Below are 27,960 nucleotides of genomic sequence, written 5' to 3' on the forward strand. Positions count from 1 at the left end.
GACCGGTAGATTGCGATCAACTTGTTAAACATCCCTGTTCTAAAGGGTGTGTGTTGCCAAGAGTTGTCAATAATTTCAGCGCAGTGCTTGGAGGAATCACCTTTTGCATATTTTGCTTCCATCCCCCCAAAGTGAGTGTTGTTTCCAGGAAGACCCTGGCTGCATTTATGCAGACTAGGGCATGAGTTATACTGAATTCAGTGGGACTGGCTTGTGAATAATCATGCATAGTATCCTATAGCGTGGTGTCTTATGTCCAGAGTTGGAAAATCAGCCACTATGTGGAGCTAAAGGTACAGAAAAGTAGGGAAGGACTGCAAGTGCTATGGGCGTGATGAGCAGGTACATTACAACCACTGTCTCGTGGTGACTTTATACCACTGTTGCAACCCCGGAAAGGCAGCACCTCTGGGACCTAATTCCTTGTCTCCTTTTGGCCACTGATGTCCTCATTTCCGCTGCTTGGGAGAGCTTAACTGGAGACGGCTAGCTCATGCTCAAGGCAATGTGCCTGGAAAAACATCAACACATGCTCTGCCACTTGGCAGCTATAGATGGGAGAGCTTGGAGATGGCTTTGTCCATGGGACAAAGGGGTTGGAAGCCAGCCCTGCCATCTCTACAATAATCCTCACTAATTGGCTTCCCCACCCCACCCTGCTCCTCCCTGGAGGTGGAGTATAAGAGGATTTCTTGGCTTCTTCTTAAGCCCCCCCCCCCCATTCTCAGTCTTCACAGGGTGCTATCTCCGAGAGAGACACCTGTCCCATGCAACGCAAGCAGTCCGGAGAGGCAGAGGGCCCAGCCAAGGGCAAAGCGCAGGAAGGCGAGCAGCCCCCCAAGGAAGAAAGCGAGCCCAAGGGCAGCAGAAGCCCTGGCTCTGAATCCAGGCAAAGATCCAACTCCGGCCACGGGCGCAAACACAGCAAAAAGCATCAGGCCGACCCCCATGCAGCTGCCATTAAGACCTACTCCCCTTTCCTCAACACTGTCTTTGGCAAGGTGAGTTGCTGTCTGTAGCAGGAGGGAGAAGTGGGGCTGAGAGGCGATGCGTCCTGGACATCAATGGCAAACTCAAGCTCCAAGGAGATCTTTGTGTAGCCAAAATGGAGCCATCCAGGCACATGAAGGTGGTATCGGCAGGCTATCGGGGAAACCCAGGGTTTGCAGAAGTAGGGGGGGGGGGGAAATAAAGAATATTAAGGGGAGGACTGAGCAGATTCAGTAGGCATGGCATGCTGGTTGAGAGGGCATGGAATCAAATACAGTAGGGAGGTGGGCATGAACGTGCCTGGAAGTGTGACCCCTGCATTTCGTTGCAGGTCGCACATGGGGAATGCAGAAAAGGGAACTAGGAAAGCGGAGCAGTAAGGGCTGAGTGGGCTCAGGAAGGACAATGCGGAAAGTGGTCTAGAATAAATGGCGACGAAGTACAAGCAACGTATTGTGCAGAGTTGCTGGGTGGGGGCAGGTGGCCCGTTCAATGTTGGCTCAAAGCTGAGGTGGTATCCACATGTAACATGAGCACAGGAGTGGCAACAGAATGATCTCTTGGGGTGGGAGTGAAATGAATGGGGCTTCCTCCCACCTTTGTAGTGTCAGTGATGGGCATAGTGGCCAGCTAGTTATACTGGTACAATAGTTAGCTTTGCCGCCTCTCCCATTATGCTTCCAATGTGTTGTCCCATTGTTAATTGTGTTTCTTTAGGATGTCGTGTATTCAGCCGTTGAACTGTTTGCCATCTTGTTTACTTGTTGAGAAAAGTTTTGAAAAGAATTACAAAACTGATCCAGGGAAAGTGGGCAGGCTGGTTTTGTGACCTCGCAAGCACTAGCCAATCTTTGCTGTGCGCTCCTGGTTTTCCACTGCAAACTTGCAGGGCCAGGTTCCCTCTCAGATTTTGACCCTGGAAAGATAATGGTTTGCTTGAGCAGAGCATCATGGGGAGTGCACTTTGTGAGCAGCCCTGCTACCCAGTGCCAGATTTACGTATAAGCTAAACAAGCTATAACTTAGGGCCCCACTCTCTTGGGGGCCCCCCAAAAAATAAAGGAAAGAAACAACTGGATGTACATTTCCAAAATATAAGATAAAAAACAAATAAAACCTACATACAGCAACAGTATTTTGTGTTGTGTAGGCTCCTATGATGTAAGTAATGGGCCCCGCCTGCTATATAAAGGGCCCCATTACCTTCAGTAGCTTAGGGCCTCATCAAACCTAAATCCGGCCCTGCTGCTACCCAAGTTATATGACATTTCTCCACAGCCTAGCATCGCATTAATGGAAGTTAGTTGTTCAGCAGAGTGTTTAAGTGTGATATCTTCACTGAAGAAGAGGGTATATTACTGGCAGTAAGGCATGGATGGAATGCCTGGAGAGCAGGGATGGCAGTTTATTAGGATGGCAGCTTGCATGCTGAATTTTCCAAAGCAGTATATTCCTACTGGGAAACTGAGATGTGTGCTTTTTCTGCACACACACACAGATATTTTGAGCTATTGGCAGAACTCCTGCTTTGCCTACAGAAGGCACCAAGCTCAGAATATCTAGTTAAAAAGATTGTGGGATGGGAAAGTCCTCTGCCTGAGATGCTGCCAGTCAAAGTGGACAATACTGGGGTAGATGGGCAAATGTAGCCTAATATGCCGGCAGTACAACTCTATAATACTGCTGCATCTGTATGCCCTATTCCAGCCTTTTCCAAGCTGGCACCCTCCAGATGTTTCACTTCCAGCATTAAAAGCCCTAAACAACTTGGGATCAGGATATCTAAGGGACTACCTTGCCCACTATATTCCTGCCTGGCGACTGAGCTGCTCAGACAGGACACTGCCGAGAGGATTGTGTGCTCCAGAGATGTGCTTAGTCCATGCTAGAAACTGGGTTTTGAGTGCTGCAGCTCCAGCTCTTGGGAATTAATTACCAGCTGAAATCAGACAAGCACCTGGCATTATGAAGGTTAAGGCACCTACTGAAGACATTTCTGTTTACCTTTCCCAGAGGTGTAACCCAGTAATTTATATTAGATGAAATGTTTTCACTGTTTTTAAAGTTTGTATGGATGGTGTTATTGTTTTAGAGTTTGCTGAATTTATTTTATTGTTCTTAGAGTTTGTCTTCCTGTGTTTTATTCCGGTTTTACCGCTTAGATAGCTATATGGCATCTACACAAGTGATCTATGCATTTGTTTAACAACAACAACAGCAACTATCATCAGCCCCAGCCTGCAAGGTTGTATGATGCTGGGGCTGATTGGAGCACAGCTGTGCTGGCTGAGGCTAACAGTCCAAAACATCTGGATGGCACCAGCCTTATTCTCTACCATTACCTTGCCCTGATGTAGGGGTCATTGATTTGTACAGCTTTGGATAGCTCCGTGGTGCTTATTTCCTGACAAAGGTTTCCTTGCAGATGCAAAAGCTAGTCTTTAGCGCAGAGGCTGAGTGGGCTTCAGGAACCAGAACAGAGCAGATCCACTTGGACACAGCAAGCAAGAGGGGTGGTGGAAGGCCCGTGAAGATTATAACTAGCCCTCTGCAACATCCTGACCCCAACTTGATTAGTTCATATAAATAGCTGGAGACTGAGGATGCCCTGCTGGGAGGGCAGGAAATCCCATTAGCCCTAGAGATAGGTGGGGAGAAGGGCTGAAGGAACTGTAGCCTAGCCCTTGGGGGTTTCCCAAGGCTCTCTTCTGGTTGGGAGTGGGTTTAGGGGTGCCATGGGGACACAGGCAGTCAGCTCCCTAAGAGCAGCAGCAGCACCAGCAACAGCTTTTAGTCAACCTCCCTGTGCTAGCAGCCTTCTTCTATTCACACAGGGATGGCAGAGAAAGGATCTGGTGAGTCAGTGATCTGCTCTTGACCTCCAATCCATTTAATCCAACCTTCAGCAGGTTAATTTGGGAAGCGATTTCTCAGTGGGGTGGAGGTGGGGAGGGTTGTTCTGAGCCTCAGTTTATTATGCAATCTTCTCTCCGTGCTAATGAGCTGCCTTCCGAAGGACGAAGGACGGGGTGGAGGTGGGGACTTCTCAGAGGACACTGACAGGGAAATATTTGCTTAGCAGTAAAGATAGGCAGGTCCTGTAACAAAATGCTGCAGTGTGCACTGGGCGTTTCACAGCAAATGCATTCTGCATAACGTTCTTGACACAGTGATAGTGCATCAGAGGTGGGTTTATTCTGCTTATAGTTGCTCCTTGATGCTTTCCCAATGCTACCACGTTGTGGTCATCTAGAGGGGCTATAGCACGATAAAAGCAGGACAAAAATAAACCAGAACATTTGTGATATCAACAATTATAGAGGGGTCCTAAAACGTATGTTCCTCTTCAAGGTTCCAGCCAGTCAGTCGTGCAGAATACTCATATTGCATTTCCCCATTTTTCTAGTTTTCCTTCCCAAGCTGACATTCAGAATTCTGCACTGAGCATAATCAGTTCTCACTGGACTGTTTTGGGGGTTCCTTGCCCTTTAAGGCTCCCCCCCCCACTCCTGTATGCATTGGAGTTTCCCCCAACCAAACATGCTGATACCTCCCTCTTGTTCTTTCAGCCGCTATGTTTTGGCTTCATTCCTGTTGGCGCTCACCATCGGAGTTTATTATTTGAGGAATAAATATGCTAAGAATATATATTGACTGACATAGACTGAATATATATTGACTGACGTAGGCTGGTTGGCTCAGTGAGAGCTATCAGCAACCCTGCTGATACAATAGGGACCCATCATATTTAGATACAGCCAGTGCTTTTTTCTGGGGGTACGCATACCCCTAAACATTTTGTGAATCTAAGTTTGGCCTCATTGAGGGGCAGTATTTCAACATAAGTAGGAAAATGAGAGTACCCCTAAATATTTTTTATTTTATTTTTTAGAAAAAAGCACCAGATACAGAGAATCTATTTATTTTGGACAAAATTGTTCACTTTGTAATGTCCAGGTAATCATGTATACTAGGGTGGCAGCCTTAATTTCCTACTGTATGATTTTTTTCCTGACAAATTGTTGAAAAGACAAGGAGGTCTAAATTTCAGTTGCTACGGATATTTCCCCCCCCCAATAAAACTCTGGGTAATAATGGTGAGCTTTGAGAACCAAATTATATACAAACATCATTCAGTCAGTAAGATATAAATCTTGATACAGTATGGGAGAAAGTGAAAATGAAACAATTTGGAGGGTAGTTCAATAATAAACTTACTGAAGAAGATTGCTGTATACAGTACGTGTAAAGCTGAGTACAGTAGTACCTCGGGTTAAGTACTTAATTCGTTCTGGAGGTCTGTACTTAACCTGAAACTGTTCTTAACCTGAAGCACCACTTTAGCTAATGGGGCCTCCCGCTGCTGCCACGCCGCTGGAGCACAATTTCTGTTCTCAACCTGAAGCAAAGTTCTTAACCTGAAGCACTATTTCTGGCTTAGTGGAGTCTGTAACCTGAAGCGTATGTAACCTGAAGCATATGTAACCCGAGGTACCACTGTAAAACGCTTTTGTTTTTGTAATTTGGAAACTTTTTTAAACCTTTGTTTGACTACATAAAATGTACATTTGACTGAATACATGTTGCTGCTGCACTGTGAATTACAACTATTTCCTGCATAGAATAATAGAATTGTAGAGTTGTGAGGGATCCTGAGAGTCATTTAGTCCAAACCCACTGCAGGAATCTCAACACACAGTTGCTTACCTTTGCAACAGGACTGGAGCTTTGCAAATGTGCTGGCAATTTTATTGCTGCACCACTAGGAGGACATAGCTGACAGAACTGTAATCACATGAAGGATTGTCTTTGAGGAAGAGGTGATATTTACTGGAACATATTATGTGGGACATATTAGGGGACGCGGGTGGCGCTGTGGGTTAAACCACAGAGCCTAGGACTTGCTGATCAGAAGGTCGGCGGTTCGAATCCCTGCGATGAGGTGAGCTCCCGTTGCTCGGTCCCATCTCCTGCCAACCTAGCAGTTCAAAAGCACGTCAAAGTGCAAGTAGATAAATAGGTACCGTTTCGGTGGGAAGGTAAATGGCGTTTCCATGTGCTACTCTGGTTCGCCAGAAGCGGCTTAGTCATTCTGGCCACATGACCCGGAAGCTGTACGCCGGCTCCCTCGGCCAGTAAAGCGAGATGAGCGCCGCAACCCCAGAGTCGGTCACGACTAGACCTAATGGACAGGGGTGCCTTTACCTATTATGTGCCCTAACTTAGCAGCAAGACCAACTGAACTTAATTAAATCTTACTTCTGGGTAAACACATGTAAGACTGGGCTGCACAGATCCAACCTGGAATTTAATAACTGGAATACAAAAAGCAAACAGATTCCAGGACAAATACATTAGGTCATGGGGAAAAATGCTGCACTGCACATATTAATAATCAGATGTATTACATAAAGTATGGTTAAGTCATGCAAGTATATTTTGAGCGTGGTTGGAAATAGATGGGTATTTCCTGAACTGCTTGAAAGGGGAACTGCATAGTGCAAGACCAGGCAACTTTTACTTACATAAATCAAAACATTGGAGAATATATGAAAAGTCCTTTTTTAAAAAAAGACAGCTGACAACCTGGTCAGGATCCTGCCATTGATGGTCCAGTAAGGAAAAGGGGGAACACAGCTGGAGACATACAACCCAGAAGTTAGATTGCAATCCTAACCCTACGTATGAGTAAACCCTAATGAATTCAGTAGGGCTTATGCATGAGGGGACATGGAAAGGATTGCCCTGCAAATTGCTGATACCAGTCTTTGAGTCTCGGCAGCCTATCCAAGTATAGGGTTGCCATATTTGAAAAAAAAAAGTGAAAATCTGGACACAAAAGTTGTTGGCAAAGTTGTTTAGCTGTTCTTTTTTCATCAAAGTTGTTGAGCTTTTATTGCAGAAACTGAACACAAAAAAATGAGTTTTTGAGCTATTTTTTTATGGAAATCACCAAAATCATCACTACCGACATGGGCTGCCATACGTCTGCCATATTTTTTCCTGGACATTTCAGTGATTTCCACCTGGACGCTGTTTAAGAGGGCTGAATACCCAGTATGTCTGGAAAATTCCAGACATATGACAACCCTAAAATAAATATTTTCCGCTAAGAGGTACATTCTCCTAATGCAGCTCCGTTGCTATGAAGATAAGGTCATTTAGAAAAAAAGGAAAGAGACAAACGTCTTGTAGGAGTTCCCCGTTCTGATATTTCATCCACCCGTTTAACTCTGCTCATGATGATTCACTTCTAGACAGAGTTTGCAAGAGACTTGGGCTCTAACTCTCTACTCTCCTTGTTTTTTGTCTCCCTTTTTGCCAGGAGAGGGAGCTTTCACCAGTGGAGCTGGATGGTGAGTTGGCATTGTTGAGAGAAGGTGCTGGGGAATTGGAGTCCAAACTTCATGGGGCACAGGAGAGGGGAAATGCAGTACGCTGTTTTTCACTACAGCAGACACAGTAAAAGGCCAGTGCACAGATCCCGTCACTTTCCCCAAATATCCCTGGGATAGTTCTTCAGCATCCTAGTTTGGAAGCGATGCCAAATGTATATTTTTAATCAGAGGAAAAGAGAGAGCAATTTCCCACATTTCATTCAAAATGCTGGGGAGGAAAAATCACATGTACAACATGAAGATACGAAAATAAAATTGCTATGAATTATTTGGCATACCAACACTACAAACCATGAGCTAACCCAAATTGCCCTACAAACGATTAAACAAACCATGGCTTGTTTATCCAAAGTTTGGTTTGGTTTCCAGCTGCTCTTGCCTCATGACTTTGTAACTTAATGAACATCTCTGGGGTGGGGAATCGTGGCTAAGGAAGGGTGTTGGGTTAGCACGTAACATCAAGCCATTGTTAAAACACAAAGCAAGAATCATAAGCCAACAACAAACCATGGCTTCAGATTGTGCTTTGTTGGGAGTGAACAAACCACAGTTAAGCCACTGGGCAGTGTTTGAATGATCAGACAAGCCAAGGATTAATGGTCCTTTAGCATTATATGCAAACTGGCCCTATGCTGCACAAAGGCCTTTCAAATTAAGAAGGTCAATAAAACAATCATTTTTACCTTCACTCCATCACCCATTTGCTATCTCAATTCTACAAAGCAAATATAGCAAAATGTTTGCTCACTAAATGACTGTTGGCACCACATTTTTGCTGCCCCCAAACTAGGTGTTGTAATTTTCCTTGGGAACAACCTCTGCTCATCACACTGCTTTGAGGTTTGTTTGTTGTTACAATCAAGCAAAATATAAATTTTATGAAGTAAATAAATTGTGTAGCAAAGGATTCTCAGTAGATGAGATGAGCCAATAGGACACTGCTCCTCAACAGGCATCCCTCAACCAGATTACTTTATCCTCTTTATTCTACCTTCCAAGGATCTGACTGTTCCCCAATCTTTTCCATCACCATTACACCTGTAATAGTTTTTTCCACTACCATGCATGGCGTCCTTTTCCTAGCTGTCGTGATTCTGGGGTCCGTGCATGAGACAGCAGTTCTGGGTTGGCATGAAAAGATGTGGGACATTCCCACTTGGCAATTTAATTTAGAGTTGCCACTAATTACAAACTATCCATTAGTTAGGCAAAATAAGTAATGTCAACAAGGGACTTACTAGGACCATGGCATAATGACTGTTGTCTGGTCACATCGTTACATTTCATAATTAAAAACATCAAGAGTTGGAAAACAGGACACCGGTGCCTAAATGGCCATTATAGTCCCACACAGCAATTTCATTTTTCTCAGTGTTTATCACAAACACAAAAGCTGTGCATTAAATTTCTTCAAAAGCAACTTGCCTTTATTAGTGTGAAAGACATCCAGCAACCCTTTGAAGTTTCGTAACTAGAGCAACCCCTGAGGGGAAGTTTGTTCTTTCTGTTGTCCTCTTGTCTCCTCCATGACTGCATGGTCTTCCTGTGTCCCCAAGGTGAGGAGAGAGGAGGTCAAGGCAGGTATCATTGTCTCACTTCTATGAAATGTCTTTGGGACTTTTCCTTGCAGAACTGCTAGATGCCTTCAAGGAGTTTGACACTGACCAGGATGGCTACATCAGTTACAAGGACCTGGGAGAGTGCATGAGAACTATGGGCTACATGCCCACTGAGATGGAGCTGATTGAGATCTCCCAACACATCAAAATGCGCAGTGAGTTGCGGGGTGCAGGTGGGGATATGTACCCAAAATCTGCTTCAGGAAGTGCTGCCTTGTTCCTTACAGCCCGAAGGCTTCTGGCTGAATGCCCTCACCCCAGACTTGTAGTTTCAGTGGTTCCTATTACCAGGGGTAGACTTTCTGATATTCAGAATTGTCTTTAGGGACAATTAAAATAAAAGAAGCTGCAGCAGACATCTTACAGGCTTCAGCTCCTCCCCCAGATTCTCTAGAAGTTCTGATTGGCCAATGGAGAATGGATGCATCTTTTCCATGACACATATATAAAGGTTCATAGGTGAGCACCAAGGATGCAGGAGAATTTTGATTCAGTTTTCATTTAAAGGCGAATCTACCACATTTGCACTGATCGAAACAATACGCAAACCAAAATGCAGCTACTCTTTGGAACTCGCACTGCGGTTTTCCAGCCAAATAATATTTACAAAAATGCACATACTATGGGAAAGCGTGCATAAAAATGAATGTATTTGGGAAAATAGCATGCCAAATTAATTATAGCAGGGGAAATTGCTTCCCAAAAATGTCGGTCAAAATTGCATACAGAAATGTGTTTAAAAATGAGAAATGAAGAGAACTGAATTCTCTCCATCCCTAGTGAACATATATTGGGGACCCATACTTGCCTTATAAAATATTAGCATATTTAGCTGTTCAAAATGAATCTTACCAGCTGCAGTCTGTGATATGTCAAATGGTACACAAAGCTGACAGGCAGTGTACCAGCATCTAAAATGCTAACATTCTGCAATATATATTTACCGTAACTAAATAAACAAGCAGCCTCCTTGCTTTTGAACAATATGATCAGACTCAGGCTGTAGATAAGCTGGTTCATTGTTGCTTGCGTTAAATGCAAAACACCAATGCTCTGCTCCCCTTTCCTCACCACCATAACATTTTACTCCTGAGAAAGTAACTCGTTCTCTCTATTTCCAGCGTTCAGCTGTGAGTGCTGCTGCTTACGTACCCAAAACAGAACTTTCCGTGCACAAAAGGGAGGTGGTATCAGCAGATCTGGTAGAACCTCAAGGCTTGTGGAAGTACAAAAAATGTGGGGGTGGCGGCGAGGGAACACCAATGAGGACTGAACATGCTCAGTAGCCACATAATGAAGTATGACTGTTGGGTGAGGGGGGAGCAGTAAATCAGCTGGGAATGGGATAGAGCAGGGAGCAACTTTTCATACCAATTGGGTAGCAAGAGTACTTCCACCTGGAACCTGCAGGCCATTCACTGCCTTGTCATGCAGGAGAGGGGAGCAAGGCCAAAATCTGACGCCCCTTCCCAGCCCTCATGCTCCCTTCCCAAAGCTGAGGCTCTGGCAGAGTACTAGAGTCCTCCCACCTCCTTCCCAAAGCTGGGAAAGGGCTAACTAGGCCTTTGGAAGGAGGTAGGATGATGCTAGGACCTTGTCAGAAGTCTCACACCTCTTTTCCAAAGCCCAGCACCAATCTTGCCTGGCTTTGGGAAGGTAGCACAGAGGGCTGTGGTGGGGCTGGGTGTGTGTTGTCAAATGTTGCCGAGGGCCACCAAAAAGGAGCTTGATGCCTCAGGCCGCGTGTTGGACAGCCCTGGGATAGAGAATTATGCAAAAGAAGGGCATGAACAGGAACTCTCCATGCTGCAACATTATGCTGCAGGTTCCATTTGTGTTACTGAGTGTGCTGCAGTCATTCCATAAAAAGTGCCGCTAGCTTCTCTGCCCAGTCCTTGGGAAGCTGACTTTTACTCTCCTTCTCTTTCCTCATAGTGGGAGGTCGTGTAGACTTTGAGGACTTCGTAGAGATGATGGGCCCAAAGTTGCGTGAAGAGACTGCTCACATGGTGGGCGTGAGGGAGCTGAAAATTGCCTTCCGTGAGGTATGATGGGAAGCCAATCAGCGGGAGGGAAGCAGGGAATTGTGATATTCTTCAAACCATATTCCATGTAATGCTTTAGATACAACTGCACATTATATTTCCATAAGCCCTGACATTGTAAGGGATTCATCCCTGATGAATTGTAAGACACACAGAAGTATGTAGGTTCAGGCTAGAAATGTGGGTGGCAACTAGCCAGGGAATCATCTTGGCCCTCCAGATGTTGTAGAACTACATTTCCCAATATCCTTGGCCATTGGCTGTGCTTTCTGTGGCTGATGAGAGTTGTAGTTCAGCAGCACCTGGAGGGCCAAAGGCTCCTCACATCTGGTATAAGACATTCATAGCTACCCTGTCCTCTCACTACTGGAATCAAGTTATATTGTTTATCAATTATTATGGGTCAAAAAAGTAACTGGTTCTCAGCAATCCACAAAACAAGGTAACTTACTAGCACTAGATCAGACTTCCTCAACCTTGGCCCTCCAGATGTTTTGAGACTACAATTCCCATCATCCCTGACCACTGGTCCTGCTAGCTAGGGATCATGGGAGTTGTAGGCCAAAAACATATGGAGGGCCAAGGTTGAGGAAGCCTGCACTAGATAATATGTTTTTCATTGTTTTTAAACTGCAAGCTTTTTGAAGACCCCATAGGGCTAGCAATATGGCATATACATTTCAGAAATAAATATGAAAGTTCTTCCAGCCTTTTCAGGGTCTTGGCTAGTGCTCTGTGTGTGCAGAATAGCTCTGTGTTTGCCACATTAGTCTGTAAAGCGTATCAACCATAATCTTGGTTTATTTTGGTTGGAATGCTTGGTAGTCCTACTGGCTCCACAAAATTAGAGATGACAGTTGGAAGAATGGTTGGCTGCCCATGATGGATCTTACTATAGCCAAAAAAAGGGAATTAATTAGATGAAGTATTAATACATTGCCCTCTGGCGGCTGTCTGTGTGAATAACAAAATTTCTTGGCAGGTGGAACATTTCAGCCTATGCAGGAGAACGTGTTTCTGTGTTGTGCAAGCTCCTAGGGGGCAAGTAGTACGTCTTAGATATGGCTAACATGTATTCAAAAGCATATCTCCTGTCTTAGTGCTGGTGTCTGTCATGTCTCTTCATTGAGCTGCTATGTGCACATAAGATGAACCAAGACAAGAGGTGCCTGATAGGTTTCTTTTGATGCTATGGAACAAGGAGCGGCTTCTAAAATAAGCTAAAACAACCTTACCTTGGTAGGGCTGCAAGTAGCTGTGTTAGACCCGGCAAATGTAAATGGTATATGAGCTTGCTTCTCACACCCAGGTACCCACAGCGGTGAGAGACAGCTGCTTCTCTCTGGGGCAACTGCACACTATGTATGTATAAAGGAGTGGAGCCAATGGCCTTTGGCACTACATGAGGAGGTGAAATACTAGATGAATGAGAAAGACACCTGCAACTGTCTCTCATTAGATGGATACTTCATTTGTTCGTTCGTTCGTTCGTTCGTTCGTTCATTCATTCATTCATTTACACAACACCCCACACACTCCTGAAGGGCATGATATCACAGGGAAACAACTCCTTTGCTGCTGCAGGTGGTTGTGTGAAGGGGACCAAAGCTACTAGTAAATGCTTGCCAGCTTAGGATAAAGGAGCCGAGGTGGAGTGGGGTGGCCAGGATTGGGGATCATGGGGGTAAGCATGAAAAGAGGAGGATCTTGGGGGATTTGAGGGTAAAGGAAACCGAAGTGTCTGAGCTGGAGGTAACATTGTGCATGTGCCCTTCTTTCTGAAGTTTGACACAGATGGGGATGGAGCGATCAGTGGGGCAGAGCTGCGCCAGGCCATGACTGTACTCCTGGGGGAGCAACTCAATGGCCAGGAAGTGGATGAGATCCTGCAGGACATGGACCTCAATGGGGATGGAAGTGTGGACTTTGATGGTGAGAGAACGGAGCACCTTCCCAATTAACCGTCTTCTCTAAATGCAACAGGGGTTGGGGGGATAGATACAGAATAAATGTGAATTGTGGCTAACGTCATGTGTATGACATGGGGGATGCAGAGGGTGCATGCAGTGGCTGTCTCGGGAACTGATTCTCCTCTTCCCACCTGTTTCAGAGTTTGTGATGATGCTGTCAAGCAGGTAACAAGATCCAGAGGGGAAGTGAGTGTTTTCTTACTTCCAGAATTACTGCCCTTTCCCCCTGATAGCCAGAGGGAGCTGGCTGCCCTTTGATGTCTCTTCACCTCCTGGAGATAGTGGGGCAACACCCACAGAAGGCTGCAGTATCTCCTCCAATTCTGGGTCCTTCAGTGAAAACCCATGCACACCCAACTACCAGCTGACTCCACCTTCACATGGTGCAAGATATCTCGGAGGGAAAACTCTGACCCAGAAAGCTATCCTGCAGCTGGGCTCATGAAGAGGCCTCCTCTCTCCTCTGGATATGGAAGATCGTTCCTAACTATAGATCAGATCTGAAGCTTTGGATGATCTTCCTGTATCCAAGCTTTCTGCACAGTATTTTTCTATGTTATTCTTTCATTTCTATATCACAAACCAATCTAATATCTGTCTGTCTGTCTGGTATACAAAATCCCAGTTAAAAGCAAAACACTATAACAGATAATATCAAAGCAAAATACATTCAGTTTGGGGCTTCATCCATGAGCCCAGAATTCCTGGAGAATCCCACTAAAATCAGGGAGTTGTTCAGAGCAAAATTTCATATTTCACTCCCCCTTGGGATGTCAGTATTCTCCTGAACTGGAATGGTGGTATCCATATATCTCCAGGGCAAAACAAAGACATGAATAAAAGGCCTGTTTGCAGATGGAATGGGAAGAAATGAACCTTAGTGTGCTTCTGTCCGTCCCCACTAGGCTACATTACTGCGTGTGCACTGTCTTGTTAAATCAATACAACAAAACTCAGGCCAGTAGCAAACTGGAAGAACCAGCCCATTGCTATGTATTTCCACAAAATGTGAAGTGCTCCCCAAGGACTACCTTGTTGAAGCCTCAACTTTGTATTTTTTGTAGTGCAACAGTTTAAGCCACAGTTCAAGTCCTTTCTCTCTCCTATGCCAAGAGCTGGCAGGAGCCGGTACTGCAAAATAAAAGGGTTTGTAGAGCATAGCTCAGTGTTGGAGCAAATATCCCGCGTTCTAAAGTTCCCAGGCTGCATCACCAGCGTTTTGAGCCAAGAGGTAGGGTAGCTGCAGGAAGGTTAGGAAAGCCCCACTGAATGAAACCCCAGAGAGTTACCACCAGGCAGAGCAGACAGTGCTGGGTCTTGACTAGGTGGCCCAACTGAGTATGGGATAACCTCATAGGTAGCATATTGGGGAAAAGATGGAAAAGCAGCATTGTATGCAACAAGCAGTGGGGCAGATCCAATACCGTTAACAATTAGGCACCCAGAATCGTAAGACTGTGAGCTCTGGGGAACCTTTCATTCATAAGATTATGTATCTGTTTTAGAAGTGAGAGAGAATCCTTCTTCCCTCCTCCCACACACCCATGGGATAACACTGCCATTATCTCATTGGTCATTCCCAACAGTGTCACCACTGAGAGGGAAAGGGTGGCCACCTGCTTTACCTTACAGGGGACAGTCCTCTAACTGGAAGGTCATCTCTAACTGAAGGGCAATCCAGTCCAAGTCCATTTTAAAGATAAAGAACCATAAGAAGGAAGGGCAGGAGCCTTGTATATGAGAGAACTGGATCCTTGAAGTTTCCCATTCACAGCACACAAGTCACCTGGTCACAGTCTTTCCCAGTATAGTGAGATGCATTGCACTTTCATTTAAATTATAAATTATGAACATTTTCAAAATTTGCAATGATACACGTAAAATTGGATTATGCAAATAAACATCCTTTTATTTTTGTGGCCACCCTCATGAAGAAGGACATTTGGGGGGTAGGGCAGCTGAGCCTGAGCTAAAATGGCTCAGGCAGTCCTGAATAGATCACAGGATTTGAATCTAGACTCACACCTTGTATTCATGCTAACTCTAACCGTATTAGAACACAGTGATCCACTCCAACAGAACAGTTCCATCCCACAGATATTAAAAGGCAATCTAGAAAACTTGCAGGGGGGCCAGCCCAGTGCAAATTCTTTGGATGAAAAGGCAATGAACTACTGTTTTAGAGAATGATGTTATCGTATCCTATAAGCACGAGATACAGCTGTCTCCAGTAATAAACTATGAAATTATAAAAGGACTCTTTATTTTTCGTGCAAATATACGGTGCCTAGGCGAGGGATACTACAGAAGCTTCTTAGACGATATAAAATGCATTCATTTGAACCGGCTTCTGGTGATGTCTCGTTTGTTCCCGGGGTTAAACGTAACTTATTTAAAGCTCCTTCTGCAGTGCAGGTTGGGCGAATGTGCGTTTCTCCATCTTGACGAAGGCCACTTTCTTCTCATAGTAGGCTGCCTCATTGATGAAGGCTGGGTAGGTGATGCTGTCACCCTCATACAGAATCACATCTCCACTGAGCGTCTGGAAAATGGGGTCCCCGGGCTTCAGGGGCTGGAAATCTTTATCCTAAAGAGAGAGGATTTGATTATAAGCTAAAGGCAGAACCGTCAGAAGAATCCCCTGGAGCAAGCATTCCTACATCTTCTCTGCACGGGAGTGGCAAGAGCAACTCTCACAGAAGCTAGAACAGATGCAGCAAGGGTTTTTCCACACTGCTGCCTGCAGGGTGATAGGTGATAAGATGTAGTAGAAAGTGACAGCTAAGACACTTACAACAATTGTGCATGGGAAAGAATTTTGGCAGTTGCAAGTTTCCTCTCTTTTGTAACACCTACCAACATTCTCATTTCTACACACTTTTTAAAGGTGTAGGAGCCTAGTCCTTTAACACATTGTGTTGGACTGGCATGGCCAAACTCAGCCCTCCAGATGTTTTGGGACTACAATTCCCATCATCCCTGACCACTGGTCCTGTTAGCAAGGGATGATGGGAGTTGTAAGCCAACAAGATCTGGAGTACCAAGTTTGGCCATGCCTGGTGTAGGAGAAGAAGCAGCTGCTATAAAGATGCATACAGATTACCTTTTTATACACACACAGAAAGGGGGGGGAGAGAGGAGTCTGCTCCCCCCTTCTTTCCTTTCCCCTCCATACTCACCTGCAGATTGGGATGTATCACAGCAGAGATCTCACCATCAGGATAGCGGGGGAAATCCACACGTTCAACCACCTTGTATGCTTCAGTCTCAAAGGCTGGGAACAATGTGCCTGACAAGAGGAGATGGAAAGACAACCAGACCATAGAAAGGGAGAGTGTCTCACTTAATGGCCAATGGTCCATTAGGGCAGAAGAAAATGTGGGGTCCCCACCCCACTCCTGAGCCACAATCACTATGGGGCTGTACATCAGCGAGTGGCACCTGAACGTTGGTCAAGGCTTCATGCCAAAATTCATTTAAAAACAACAGAGCTATTTAATAGATGGAATATTATAAATCACACAGTGGACCACTCTAGAAGCATATAGCATAAAACATGAATTATATTGTCAGAATGATTTCTGAGTAATGTATGGTGGTTGTTTGGTAGGCCAGACACACACTATCTACTTCTGTCTATATACTCACAAGAGAAAAATGTGTGTTTAGGAGGGGAAAGACTGTCAACATTCACCACTAAAACTAAAAAGGCAACGTCAACTATCTAAGGGCTCACTCACACTTCCCTTTGTCCTTCAATTTCTTCTGTTTTTCCTGTGATTTCTCCGAGAGGGTTTTGTGGTTTTTTTGTCCTGTCACTTTCTCTGGGAAAACCCGCTTCAATTTGCACAAAACCCTATTGACATTTGTTCTGATTCAGCAATAAACAGAGGGTTTCCCAGGGAAAACAGCAAGGCAAAATAAAATTCCAGTCACATTCATTTAGCTCAAGGGTGGAGGCCAAATGTGGCTTCCTAGGGGCTCTTTATCAGGCCCTCATGCCTCTCCCCAGACCACACCCCTTCCCTAGACTACACAGGCCCTGCTCTGAGATTTCATCAGGTGTTTTTGCCTGGCTGGAATTTGCACTTCAGCAGCAACAATGCCTCTCACTTGGCCGGATGGAAGATGAAGAGGAGTGTGTTTGTCAAAACCTCTGACCTTTGTTATCAAGGTGTCTCCCCTGCCAGGTAAGTAGATCTGGAAGGATATAATAACAGATTCGGGTGGCACGCGTACCTATGGTGCGACAAAAAAAGGGTCCATAAGGGGTTTGGTGATCATATCTTCAGAGGTGCGTTAATAGAGGTCTGGGATAGATATAAAAATATACTAGAACCAAAAACTCCCCACTGGTTATCCCCCCTAGAAATAATGGACGTAAAGAAAATCAATATGAGAGGAAAGTGGGGAAGATATGAAGAAATGGTGACCAATGATGGAGGAAAGTGGAGGATAAAGTCATACGACCAGGTCAAAGTCCTTACATATGATTGGCTGCACTATTTTCAGATTAATGAAATGTTTAAAAAAGAGGTGAAGGAAAGGGGTTATGAGGAAAAAGAATCTAGATACCAAAAAGAGATAATAAATAATGAACATAAAAATCTGTCAAAAATGTATAAAATGCTGCTGGAGTGGAATACGAAGGACGAAGAAGTAAAATCAGTGATGGTTCAGTGGGAGAGGGACTTTGGATATAGTATCCAATCGGAAGACTGGGATAGGTTATGGAAGGTGAATATAAAATTTACGGCGTGTACCCTATTGAAAGAAAACATGATGAAGATGCTTTACAGGTGGTATATGACACCAGTGAAGCTGGCAAAGATGTACAAGGCAGACAACAAATGTTGGAAGTGTAGACAGAAAGAAGGGACATTCTATCACCAATGGTGGGAATGTAAAAAAATTAAAAGTTTTTGGGAGGAGATCTACAACGAAATGAAAAAGATGCTGAGATACACCTTTGCAAAAAAGCCAGAAAGCTTCCTATTGGGTATGGTAAGAAAGGATATTGAAAGGAAAGATCGTAAGCTCTTCCAGTATGCGGTAACGGCTGCTAGAATTGTGTTAGCTCAGAGATGGAAGCAAGAGGAAGTCCCGACTGTTGAAGAGTGGAGAGAAAAATTGACAGAATATGTAGAACTTGACAGATTAACAGGGAAAATTAGACATACTAAAGACCAAAAATTTATACAAGACTGGGGAAAATTTGTGGGTTATCTGGAAAATAATTGTGATGTAAATACAACGCTAGTGGGTTTTAAAGAGGCACTGTAAAGATTCAATAAGTATTGTCTATTAGAAATATGGAAAGAAGGGAGGAAAAATGGCAATATGTAAGAATGGAATGCGTTAGAAAGGATAACTACGAATGATTGTTAGTAACGCTGAAGGAAGTCAAAAATGGATAAAAATGTTGTAACATGGATAAAATGTATAATTGGTTGGAAACCAATAAAATTTTAAAATGCAAAAAAAAAAAAAAAAAAAAACCCTCTGACCTTTGCACGGCTGGAATGGCACCTACTGTGCAAAGGGAAGAGTCTCGCCCATGGCTCCGCCCATTTTGCCACTGGCTCTGCCCCACCCACTTTTGTCTCTAGGCCTGGGCACCACTGTCACAAGGCCTCCCAGGAGGAGGCTCCTCGTGAGGGAATGCAGTCCCTGAGGGTGAAAATAGTTCCCACCTCTGATTTAGCCCAGCTCCAAATCCCAAGAATCAGTACAGAACGAGGAATGATGGGATAGGTCACCTTTGTTAAAAAGTTCAATGAAGTCCAGAGCACAAGCCATGATGGATCTCATCTGAGCAAGGCAGTCCGCTCGCGCCACGCCTTGGGGCTGGGGACCCAGCTCTAACGCTGAAGGGGAATAACAGAGAAGTGATTATGGAATTATCCCAGCAGAGTCCCTCTGCCTATCTTACGTAAAGCATGAGCTTCCCGAAAGCCTTTTGCATAACTGGAACAGCGGTGGTCTGATCCTGTGCATTTCACTCCCTTGCTTTGGTAATTTTTTAAGCACAGCATGCCATTACCTTTGGGTCGAACACCTGCTGTTAGTACACCTATATGAAACACATTTCCACCCTAGCCCTGCTCAGTATCAGAAACAGTGTGGTATAACATTGTTGTTGAGAGTGTTGGATTTGGAGGACGGTAGCCTGGGTTTAAATCCCCCCCCCTCACCCACAAAACGTATTGGGTGGTCTTGGACCACTCACTGCCTCTTAGCTTATTCTTCCTCCCAGGGTTATTGTGAGTGTAAAGGGGAGGGAAAACATGTCTCCTACCCTGAGCTCCTCTGGGGAGCATGATACACAATTATTTATTTATTTATTTATTTATTTATTTATTTATTTAAAAAACACCTCATGCGTGAGTAGGTAAATAGGTATCTCAATATGGCCCACTGTGCCATGCCAAGAACCAAAAACATTTAGTGGCCCTTGAAGGCCATGACAACTAGAACAACTCATGTAGGTGAGAAAAACTGGCATTTAAGACCTGAGCACGATGGGAGACTGGGGCATCTGAAGTATAACTTAGTTAGCTTTAAGGCCCATCACCCGAAACCTAAATAAATCTATTCCATCTGAGTCCTTCCCCTTCAAAAGACAGGCACCCCCTAAAACAGAAGCGTGGAACCTCTGGTTCACAGTACAATCTTGGCCTGCTTGGGGGTGGGGGTGTCCAATTTGGCCAGGAAGCAATTTTCCCCAAACCACATCCATCTGCCAATCAGCTCACATCAGTCCCCTGCTGAGAATGGGCGCATGCAGCCAAAGCAGCAGGATTTAACCCTTGCTCACCAGCTAATGACCCTCTGCTGGACAGCTGAAGAGCAGAGAGTTCAGTCCTGCTGGTTGCTGAATGCACTGGCAAAGCAGACCCCCTCCCTGCATCATGACATGATGACTGACAGGTGAGTGGCCCTGCCCCTCCTGTCAAAGTTAACCTAGAACGGATAGTTCTCTGCCATCAGGAATGCCCAGGCTGATTATCACTCCCTACCTATTCCAGCTTTGGCCACTGAAGTGAGGTAAAGAGTCTCCTCTCCTGGCTTCTGATAAAGGAAGATGGTGCAGGGTCCCATTGAATAATGCTTCTGTGGAGAAAAGAACAGAAGTAGCTTTTAAGGGGAAACTTCAGCTTTACTTCCCTGGAAAAGCTGGAGAAATGAGATTTTCAGGAGATCCCAGGATCATGGGCTTACCTGAATGTAGTGACACATGTGCATGGGCAACAGGCAGTGCTCAGTGGCCACAAAAAGGCAGGCACCCATGTTGGCTGTGGTGTTATGTAGGTCAAACATAAAGTCATAGGCCTGAGATGAACCCCTGGGCCCAAAACTCTGGTCGATCTCTTGAGCACGTTGAACTTCATAGTGGTCTATGTCAGAGTCCTTGGAGCTAAGAAACAGATGAGCAAAACAAAGGTGAGGGCAAATTGGCAGATTCCTGGGCCAAAAGAGGGACTTCAACCAGGACTGAAGGTGAGGTGACATTTTCCCATGGAGGTCTTCCAGATGTTTCTGAACTACAACTCCCATCAGCCCTAGCAAGCCTGGCCAATGGGGTTGTAGTTCAGAAACATCTAGAGAGCCAAAAGTTCTCCACCCCAGCCTTATGGAGCAAATTCCAGCCTTGAGTGATGATTTAGCACTCCAACACATCCTCAGATCTAGCTGAGAGGAATGCAAGCCAAAGCAGTTTCCCTTCCCCAGTAGCAGGAGTGGCATAACTCTTGCCTTTCCTAGGGAAGCTCTGCAGAGCAACACACAGGGTCATAGACTCACGTGAGAAATTCATTGAGGAAAGCCCGATTAAGATCCCTCCCAATGTAGCGCACACATTGCTCAACTGCCCGTGGGTTGCCCAGGAAGGGCGTAGCTTGGAAGGTGCCGCGTTGCAACTCAGAGGGGTCCCTGAGCCAGTGCTTGGCCAGGTAAACTCCCGACATCTCATTCCCATGAGTGCCCCCAGAAACGGCCACCCGTTTCAAGGAGGGAAGACGTTGAAGTTCCGCCATGACTGCGGTAGTTTTGGCTCCTGTTAGGAGAAAGAAAGCCAAGAAATGACTGTTGCCCTTTTGGAAACATCAGAGAAAAGAATTCCCCCCATTTGCACCTAGCCAAACCATTTCTGTCCCCCAAAGGCCTCCTTAATAGCCACTTCTGCAAAGCCTTTGTTTGTTTATTTCATAACATTTATATGCTGCTTGACTGTAAAAAAAAACATTCAAAGCAGTTTACAATATATAAAACAGTAAAATTTCAACCCTGTTTTAAAACATACAGACGTTTAAATACTAAAACAGATTAAAATTACTTCCTAAGCATCAGGGTGGGCTTGCCTAAACAAGAATGTTTCTGGCAGGCACCAAAATGAGTGCAATGAAGATACCTCTTGATCTCAAGAGGTCGGGAGTTCCAAAGTGTAGGAGCTGCCCCACTAAATAACTGAGTTCTTACAAAGACAGAACAGGTATTATGTGGCACCTATTATGTAGTACCAGTTTCGCCCATCGAAACGGCCGAGGGGGCACATGGAGGGTAAGGTGATCTCATACATAAACTGGTCCCCAGTTCTTAAGGGCTTTATATCCTAACAGTGACACCTTAAACTTGGCTCGGCAGCCAATGCAGATCTCTGAGCACAGGTGTTATATGCTGACAAGGCCTCACTCCTGCCAGCAATCATGCTGCAGCATTTTGTACTAACTGCAGTTTCCGGATCAAGCAAGAGGGAAACCCCACATAGAGTACATTGCAGTAAATCCACAGCACTGAAAATTCACGAACTACTGTGGCAAGGCTTTCCCAGTCGAGGAATGACTGTTGCTGTTGAATCAGTCGCAGCTGGTCAAAGGAACTTCTAGCCACAGTGCCTCCTGTGACCAAGCTGGAGCAGAAGCACCCCCAAATTGTGAACCTGCTCCTTCAGAGGGAGTGCAGCCCCATCCAGGGTAGGCAACTGACCAATTTCTCAGACACGGGAGCTACTCACCCCCAGCGCCTCTCTCTTGCCAGGATACAAGCTCTGCTTGTTTTAGCTCATCCATTTCACAGCTGCAGCCAGGCATTGGCCCAGGAACTGTGCAGCAGCCTCTTTTGATTCAATGATTAAGAAGAAATAACCATTAGCACCTTGCCCCCAAACTCCTAATGACCACTCCCAGCGACTTCATGCATAATGATATTAAACAGCAGTGGAGATAAGACAGTCCCCTGCAGCACCCCATAAGAGCCACCAGGGGGCACTCTCCCAATGCTACTCTCTGGACTTGGTTCTGAAGGCAGGATTGGGACCACTGTAATACCGTGCTCCCAATTCCCATTTTCTGATGCCGGTCCAGGACTTTCAAAGCCTCACACATCCTACAGTGTCTTCAGATAGTTAACTTTCTGCTGCTTCCATTTCTCCACCTCATCAGGCCTTGGCAACCTCCCTTCACCCTGGCATGACTTGAAAGCATAGGTGCTATTTGGAGAGACCAGCAGAGGGAGTTTGCATCTAAAGTGACTATTATTTCAAACATTTAAATGGTTTGCATGTTATTGGTATGCATATGCAAAAAGCCACAAATCTCCTGCTTAAAAAATATGTGCACACCCACCCACATGACTTTAATTATTATGAGATTTAAATAATAAAAAAGAGGGAGGAGGGAGAAACACTCATGTTCTCAAGTTTCATCTTTCATAATGTCATGAATTTGGACATCTTGATAATGGGGAACGCCCAGCTGATGAGCTGCCAGGGACGTTAACAAAAGAACTGCTGTAGTCATTAATAACATAATATGTTTTTCTGATAGTTGGGAACCTGGCAGCCTTTAGAATGCAACACCCAGGAGCATTTGGGAACACGACATTCCTCATATCTAAGCTGAGGGGCAAAGAAGCAGTTTGTCACCAGCTTTCAATTAGGAAAGGATCAGAGAGAGACTTTGTTAAGACAATCGGACATAGTTTTCACCCTCCATCAACTCCTTGAACCTTATGGAGAGACATTTTCATTTGATTGCCTTTCTTGGAACGTCTAAAACTACAACCATCAGCCGCTATTTTGCTTTCTTTTCTGTACAGCTACTAAGCTCTGTAATCCTTGTATGGATATGTTTCGTTGCTTGAAATTAAAAATAAATTGTAAAAATTAAAAGAAGTAGACGAAATGACCAGGAGACATTTGGAGGCAGCATATGGAGCTATGAGTTGGCTGGTTGTGGAGTACCATGGTTGTGCAGGGGTTCTCCTTGGAATCTGATGCCCAGTTAAATTTGCTGTCTGCCACAGAGGCTATCCCTTCCACAGTTACCTCCACCTCTGGAAAATAACCTTTGCCATCCCCTTCCCTTTCAAACATGGCACGGTTGCTTGTGATCATTGCTGTGCACACTATGGATTTTCTGCCTCAGGCACCAAAATGCCATAGGTTGTTGCCTCTGCAGCATGCGTGTTGTTGGGATTTTTTGTTTTTGTTTTGCAATACGCCTTTCTGTCTGCCAGCACGCCTGCCTGATTCTAACCATGAAGACAGACTTCATGGGAGGGAGCTAGACAGCTGATGTGTGCGCCTCCTGAATCCTAGCTGCTGGGCAGCTCAGTTGGTAGAGCAGAAGTCTTTTAATCTCAGGGTTGTGGGTTCAAGACTCACGTCGGGCAAAAGAGTCCTGCACTGCAGGGGATGGACTAGATGACACTCATGGTCCCTTCCAGCTCTACAATTCTATGAAGACAAGACTGTGACTCTTCTATAGGACTGCACAGAGGTGGACAGGTGAATGGAAGCTGCAATGTAGACCCCTTGCTCCTTCTGCCTGCCAGGTTAAACAGTGAAAGAGCAGAGATAAGTTTCAGTTAGAGTGGCCACTCAGCACACCACTAAAATGAGGACATGCAACACCAGCAAAAAGGTTAAAAAAAAAAGAGAGACACTTATTTGCATATGCTAATTGATATGGATGCAAGTTTACAAACAATATCTATAACATCTTTTTTTTTCTTTTACAGAAAGATAGGACCACACAATTAATAAAACATGTATAAAACAAAATGTAACTATGGTTAATTCACGTGTGGAGCTATTGTTTTGCAGGAAAGCCCCTGAAGAAGGCCTTTTGGGGCTGAACACATGGGGCATTTTAACAACAACAACAACAACAATAACAATAATAATAACAATAACAATAATACTCTTCAGCATCTTTGACCCTTCTCTTTTTTTATATATTTCTAGTGGAAAGCTTCAAATCCTCAATTTTCCGAACTAAAACAACAGGAAAAATGGGCCCTGTCAGTGTCACCAAGATGCTGACATGGTGCATGATGGGGCCAAGTTCAGCAAAGGGGAAATTCTAGCTTACCTTAAAATGCTCTGAAAAGAGCTGGCTGCTGAAATTGAAAATGGCAGCTAGAGTCTTACAATTATGCCTGGAGAAGCAGGAGAACATGCAGGGTAAAATCTTATGTTCAGATCTGGGCCTTCTGGAGAGAGGAATGGGAGGGCCCTGTGTGGTTTATATTGCACTGGTTCCAGGACTTGAAATTGCCAGTATAAGTGACCTGGCAGGACACTGAACAAGCTTATGGGGCCCCCAGTCCAAGGGAGCCAAACAGCGGTGAAGTGAGAGATCTAGTGATAAGATTTAAGAGGTTTACAATTAAAGAAGCTGTGCTTAAGACGTTGCACAATTTCCACGTGCTGAAACATGAGGAAGTGAAAGTTCAGCGTGTTAAGATCTATTTTTGAAACCCTGGGACAGCAGCAGAGCTTCAACCTATAATGGAGAAACTGTATAAAGCTAGGATTGCAGTATTGTTGGGGATTTCATCTTCAAGTTGGCTGGCAATTTTTACTCTGCATCCATCCTGCCAGAAGTGGGAGGGCTGTTAGCTGATCTGCAGCTAGAAACCTCCAAGGGGGTGCAAACAGAGGGAGCAGACGGTGCAAGTGGCAGCCAGGATTCTTTCTAGGAACAGGAGAAGAAGAAATCCAGAAATGGCTGCCTTCTGGGGAACACGATAAGGAAAAGTGGAGCCACTGGGAGAAAACAACTTAGGGCAAGGAATTAGTTGAATACCACCCATGAGATACAACTAAATCTCTTGAGAGGGGTCAATGTATAAAATGTATAAAAACAGCTACAATGCTCAAAAGGACCAAGCTGAATGCAAATACAGTGGTACCTCGGGTTACATATGCTTCAGGTTACATACGCTTCAGGTTACAGACTCCACTAACCCAGAAACAGTGCTTCAGGTTAAGAACTTTGCTTCAGGATGAGAACAGAAATCGTGCTCCGGCGGCGCGGTGGCAGCAGGAGGCCCCATTAGCTAAAGTGGTGCTTCAGGTTAAGAACAGTTTCAGGTTAAGTACGGACCTCCGGAACGAATTAAGTACTTAACACGAGGTACCACTGTAATGCTCTGATGGTAGGAACAGCTGATCTGCAGAGAGAAAGGGCACAAGGCATTGTGACTGAGGCATCACTGACACTTGGCCCTCTGTTGAACTTTAAAATTTTGCAGAGACAAACTATCAACAATGTTTGCCACGGTGGTAGCAAAATGGCAGTGGTGACTACCCTCTCTGTGACTACCGGAACTGTCATACCTTGCTCTGAGGAAAGGCCTCTTCCTTGCAGTGTGATACTGAGCTGCAAAGATGCTGCGAGGATGTCCTTGCACTGGAGGCAGTGGCAGAGGGAAGAGGAGCAGCAGCAGAAAAGTAGTGGAAGGCAGCAAGAGAAGAGGAAAGGTGGTGTCGGCAACTAGGGTCACGGCGAAGGGGAGGGAAAGCGGCAAGCAGCAACCATGACCTACATCAGCGCAGCGTACTGTGTTTCATCCAGTGCTTTTTTCGGGGCGTGCGTGCAGGGGTGTACACCCCCCCCAACATTTTGTGAATCTAAATTTGGCCTCATTGAGGGGCAGTATTTCAATACGAGTAGGAAAATGAGAGTACCCCTAAACATTCTTATTTTAGAAAAAAGCACTGCTTTTGCCCATCTTTTATGGTTCTATAATTGGATTTCAACTCCCATCACCCCTTATTAGCCACGCTGGCTGGGCTGGGCCTGAAAGGAGCTCCAAAAGTGTCTGCAGGGCCACATGTTCTCCATTCTTGAAGTAGGAAGTGACCTGAAAAGCAGAAAGCTGAGAAAACAATGCATGGGTGCAGCTGGAGAAAGAAAGAGCCATGTAGGACTGAGCAAAGTTATACGTAAGACATACAGATAGGAGGAGCTGTACACTGTGGGCAAGGAGGAAGCTGGCAAGAGAGCACAATTTGTAGACTGGAGTCTAGACCAGACAGCATTTATGCTACCATTTATGAATGACATAGGAGGGCAACTCTTCCAGTTGTGGTTTCTACTGTCACTTCAGCAATGTGGGTAAGAAGGGCCATAGTACTAAATGACCCATATTAATTTGAATTAAGCAGCTCATTATTTGGCTGCCAGTTCCTAATTTCTACAAATCCACATACCTGCAGCTGGAGAGTCCACAAACTTGCAATTATCTTGTGAAGACTTCGCAGAGCTGCAGATGGCGGAAGGACAATCCAAAGATATCTGGAAGAAGGGTTTATGAGAATAATTGGAAACATTCGTGCCCCATAAGATGATTTAGTTTACCAAAGTGTATGAGAAAATGTAAATGAACACAGTCCTGCTATCCAGAGTAAGCTCTTGGCCTTCATGATGTTCAGTGGGAAAATAACAGAAGTTGGGAACACTTACCCGTCAGAGGACTTAAATTAATATGGGTTCTTAGCTCAGGACGGCTCCTGTCACCTCAGTGCACTTGAGCTGTTAGAGTCACAGTGAGGCTGGAAAGCGAACATTTAACCTTTAGCTCTAGCTGTTTGGAGCCTGGTGAATTATTTTCTTGTTGCAATTGCCAGTGACCTATGGACCACACTGCATCTGCACCAAAATGTTACCCTGTCTTAAGTTCTGAGTCAAAGAACCCAAACTGGGCAAGAAATTAAGAATAATTGCTAGGGATTAAGTATGAAATCACCCCAGCCTGAGTGGTTGGGTTCACACTTGCAGGACATTTGCAGACTATTGCTATTTTCAGGTGGGATTCAATCACGTACAGTGGTACCCCGCAAGACGAACGCCTCGTGAGACGAAAAACTCGCAAAACGAAAGGTTTTTTCGTTTTCGAGTTGCCTCGCAAGACGAATCTCCCTATGGGCTTGCTTCGCAAAACGAAGCTTGCCCCGGGGACAGCGGGTCTTCTCTTTTGAAGCAAGGGGCGGCGGGGAGATCGCTTCTCCCCACCGCCCCTTGCTTCAAAAGAGGTCTGGGGGCAGCGGGAAGCGCTTCCCGCTGCCCCCGGACCTCTTTTGAAGCAAGGGGCTGCGGGGAGATCGCTTCTCCCGGTGCTCCGAAGCGGGGCGGGAACACCTTCCCCCACCGCCCCGCTTCAGAACGGTGCTCCGAAGCGGGGGGGGGGGCGGGAACACCTGCCCCAGCCGCCGGGCTTCGTAGCGCTGCTGCGAAGCCAGGCGGGGGGCCGGGAACACCTGCCCCAGCCACCCCGCTTCAGAACGCTGCTGCGAAGCCGGGCGGGGGGGCGGGAACACCTGCCCCAGCCACCCCGCTTCGGAACGCTGCTCCGAAGCGGGGTGGGGGGCGGGAACACCTGCCCCAGCCGCCGGGCTTCGTAGCGCTGCTGCGAAGCCGGGCGGGGGGGCGGGAACACCTTCTGAAGGCGGGCGGGGGGCGAAAGTCTTTGTCCCCCCTGCCTGCCTTCCCAGGGGCTTTTAAATCGCCCCGGACAGCGGAGAAGTCCTCTGCTGTCCCGGGGCGATTTTAAAATGCCGCCCGCCAGCATTTTAAGATCGTCCGGACAGCGGAGAAGTCCTCCGCTGTCCCAGGGTTTTTTAAAATGCTGGGGGTGGGAAGAAAAGCCCTTG

At 45.5% G+C, this 27,960-nt stretch overlaps 2 protein-coding genes across 10 annotated transcripts; one reads left to right on the plus strand and one right to left on the minus strand.

Annotated features, from left to right (window-relative positions):
* The first annotated feature begins 700 nt into the window (after positions 1-700).
* CABP4 (calcium binding protein 4) lies at positions 701-14,806 on the plus strand. 2 transcript variants are annotated; one of them, XM_083500139.1, is made up of 7 exons: positions 701-1,001; positions 7,316-7,346; positions 9,019-9,162; positions 10,943-11,052; positions 12,837-12,984; positions 13,163-13,208; positions 13,301-14,806. In XM_083500139.1, exons 1-6 carry the CDS (start codon positions 768-770, stop codon positions 13,189-13,191), a joined length of 696 nt encoding a protein of 231 aa, XP_083356265.1. In that variant the 5' UTR covers positions 701-767; the 3' UTR covers positions 13,192-13,208; positions 13,301-14,806. The 2 variants fall into 2 exon arrangements, with proteins under 2 accessions (XP_083356265.1, XP_083356264.1); XM_083500138.1 differs by having other exon boundaries at positions 702-1,001; positions 13,163-14,806.
* A 104-nt stretch (positions 14,807-14,910) lies between these two features.
* Positions 14,911-25,153, minus strand: ACY3 (aminoacylase 3). Of its 8 annotated transcripts, none has more exons than XM_083500110.1 (8): positions 24,454-25,153; positions 23,686-23,848; positions 20,826-21,078; positions 20,244-20,439; positions 20,042-20,159; positions 18,782-18,889; positions 16,202-16,311; positions 15,269-15,609 (listed from the first exon to the last, which is right to left on the minus strand). In XM_083500110.1, exons 3-8 carry the CDS (start codon positions 21,056-21,058, stop codon positions 15,415-15,417), a joined length of 960 nt encoding a protein of 319 aa, XP_083356236.1. In that variant the 5' UTR covers positions 21,059-21,078; positions 23,686-23,848; positions 24,454-25,153; the 3' UTR covers positions 15,269-15,414. The 8 variants fall into 8 exon arrangements, with proteins under 8 accessions (XP_083356237.1, XP_083356236.1, XP_083356234.1 ...); XM_083500108.1 differs by having other exon boundaries at positions 24,395-25,153; XM_083500111.1 differs by lacking the exon at positions 23,686-23,848 and having other exon boundaries at positions 14,911-15,609; positions 20,042-20,135; positions 24,395-25,153.
* Between the last annotated feature and the right edge of the window lie 2,807 nt (positions 25,154-27,960).

The sequence above is a fragment of the Podarcis liolepis genome (assembly GCF_965112155.1).
Source record: "Podarcis liolepis genome assembly, chromosome: 1".
Taxonomy (NCBI): Eukaryota; Metazoa; Chordata; class Lepidosauria; order Squamata; family Lacertidae; genus Podarcis; species Podarcis liolepis.

Bases quoted from the DNA above. Each gene is read 5' to 3' on its own strand.
- CABP4 (XM_083500139.1), top strand. From the start codon at position 768: ATGCAACGCAAGCAGTCCGGAGAGGCAGAGGGCCCAGCCAAGGGCAAA. The intron at 1,002-7,315 runs GTGAGTTGCTGT...CCTTTTTGCCAG, and splicing joins TCAACACTGTCTTTGGCAAG to GAGAGGGAGCTTTCACCAGT. The intron at 12,985-13,162 runs GTGAGAGAACGG...CACCTGTTTCAG, and splicing joins TGGAAGTGTGGACTTTGATG to AGTTTGTGATGATGCTGTCA.
- ACY3 (XM_083500104.1), bottom strand. From the start codon at position 22,111: ATGCCTGGCTGCAGCTGTGAAATGGATGAGCTAAAACAAGCAGAGCTT. The intron at 20,440-20,825 runs GTGAGTCTATGA...TCTGTTTCTTAG, and splicing joins TTCCTCAATGAATTTCTCAC to CTCCAAGGACTCTGACATAG. The intron at 16,312-18,781 runs GTGACCTATCCC...TCCTCTTGTCAG, and splicing joins CATTGAACTTTTTAACAAAG to GCACATTGTTCCCAGCCTTT.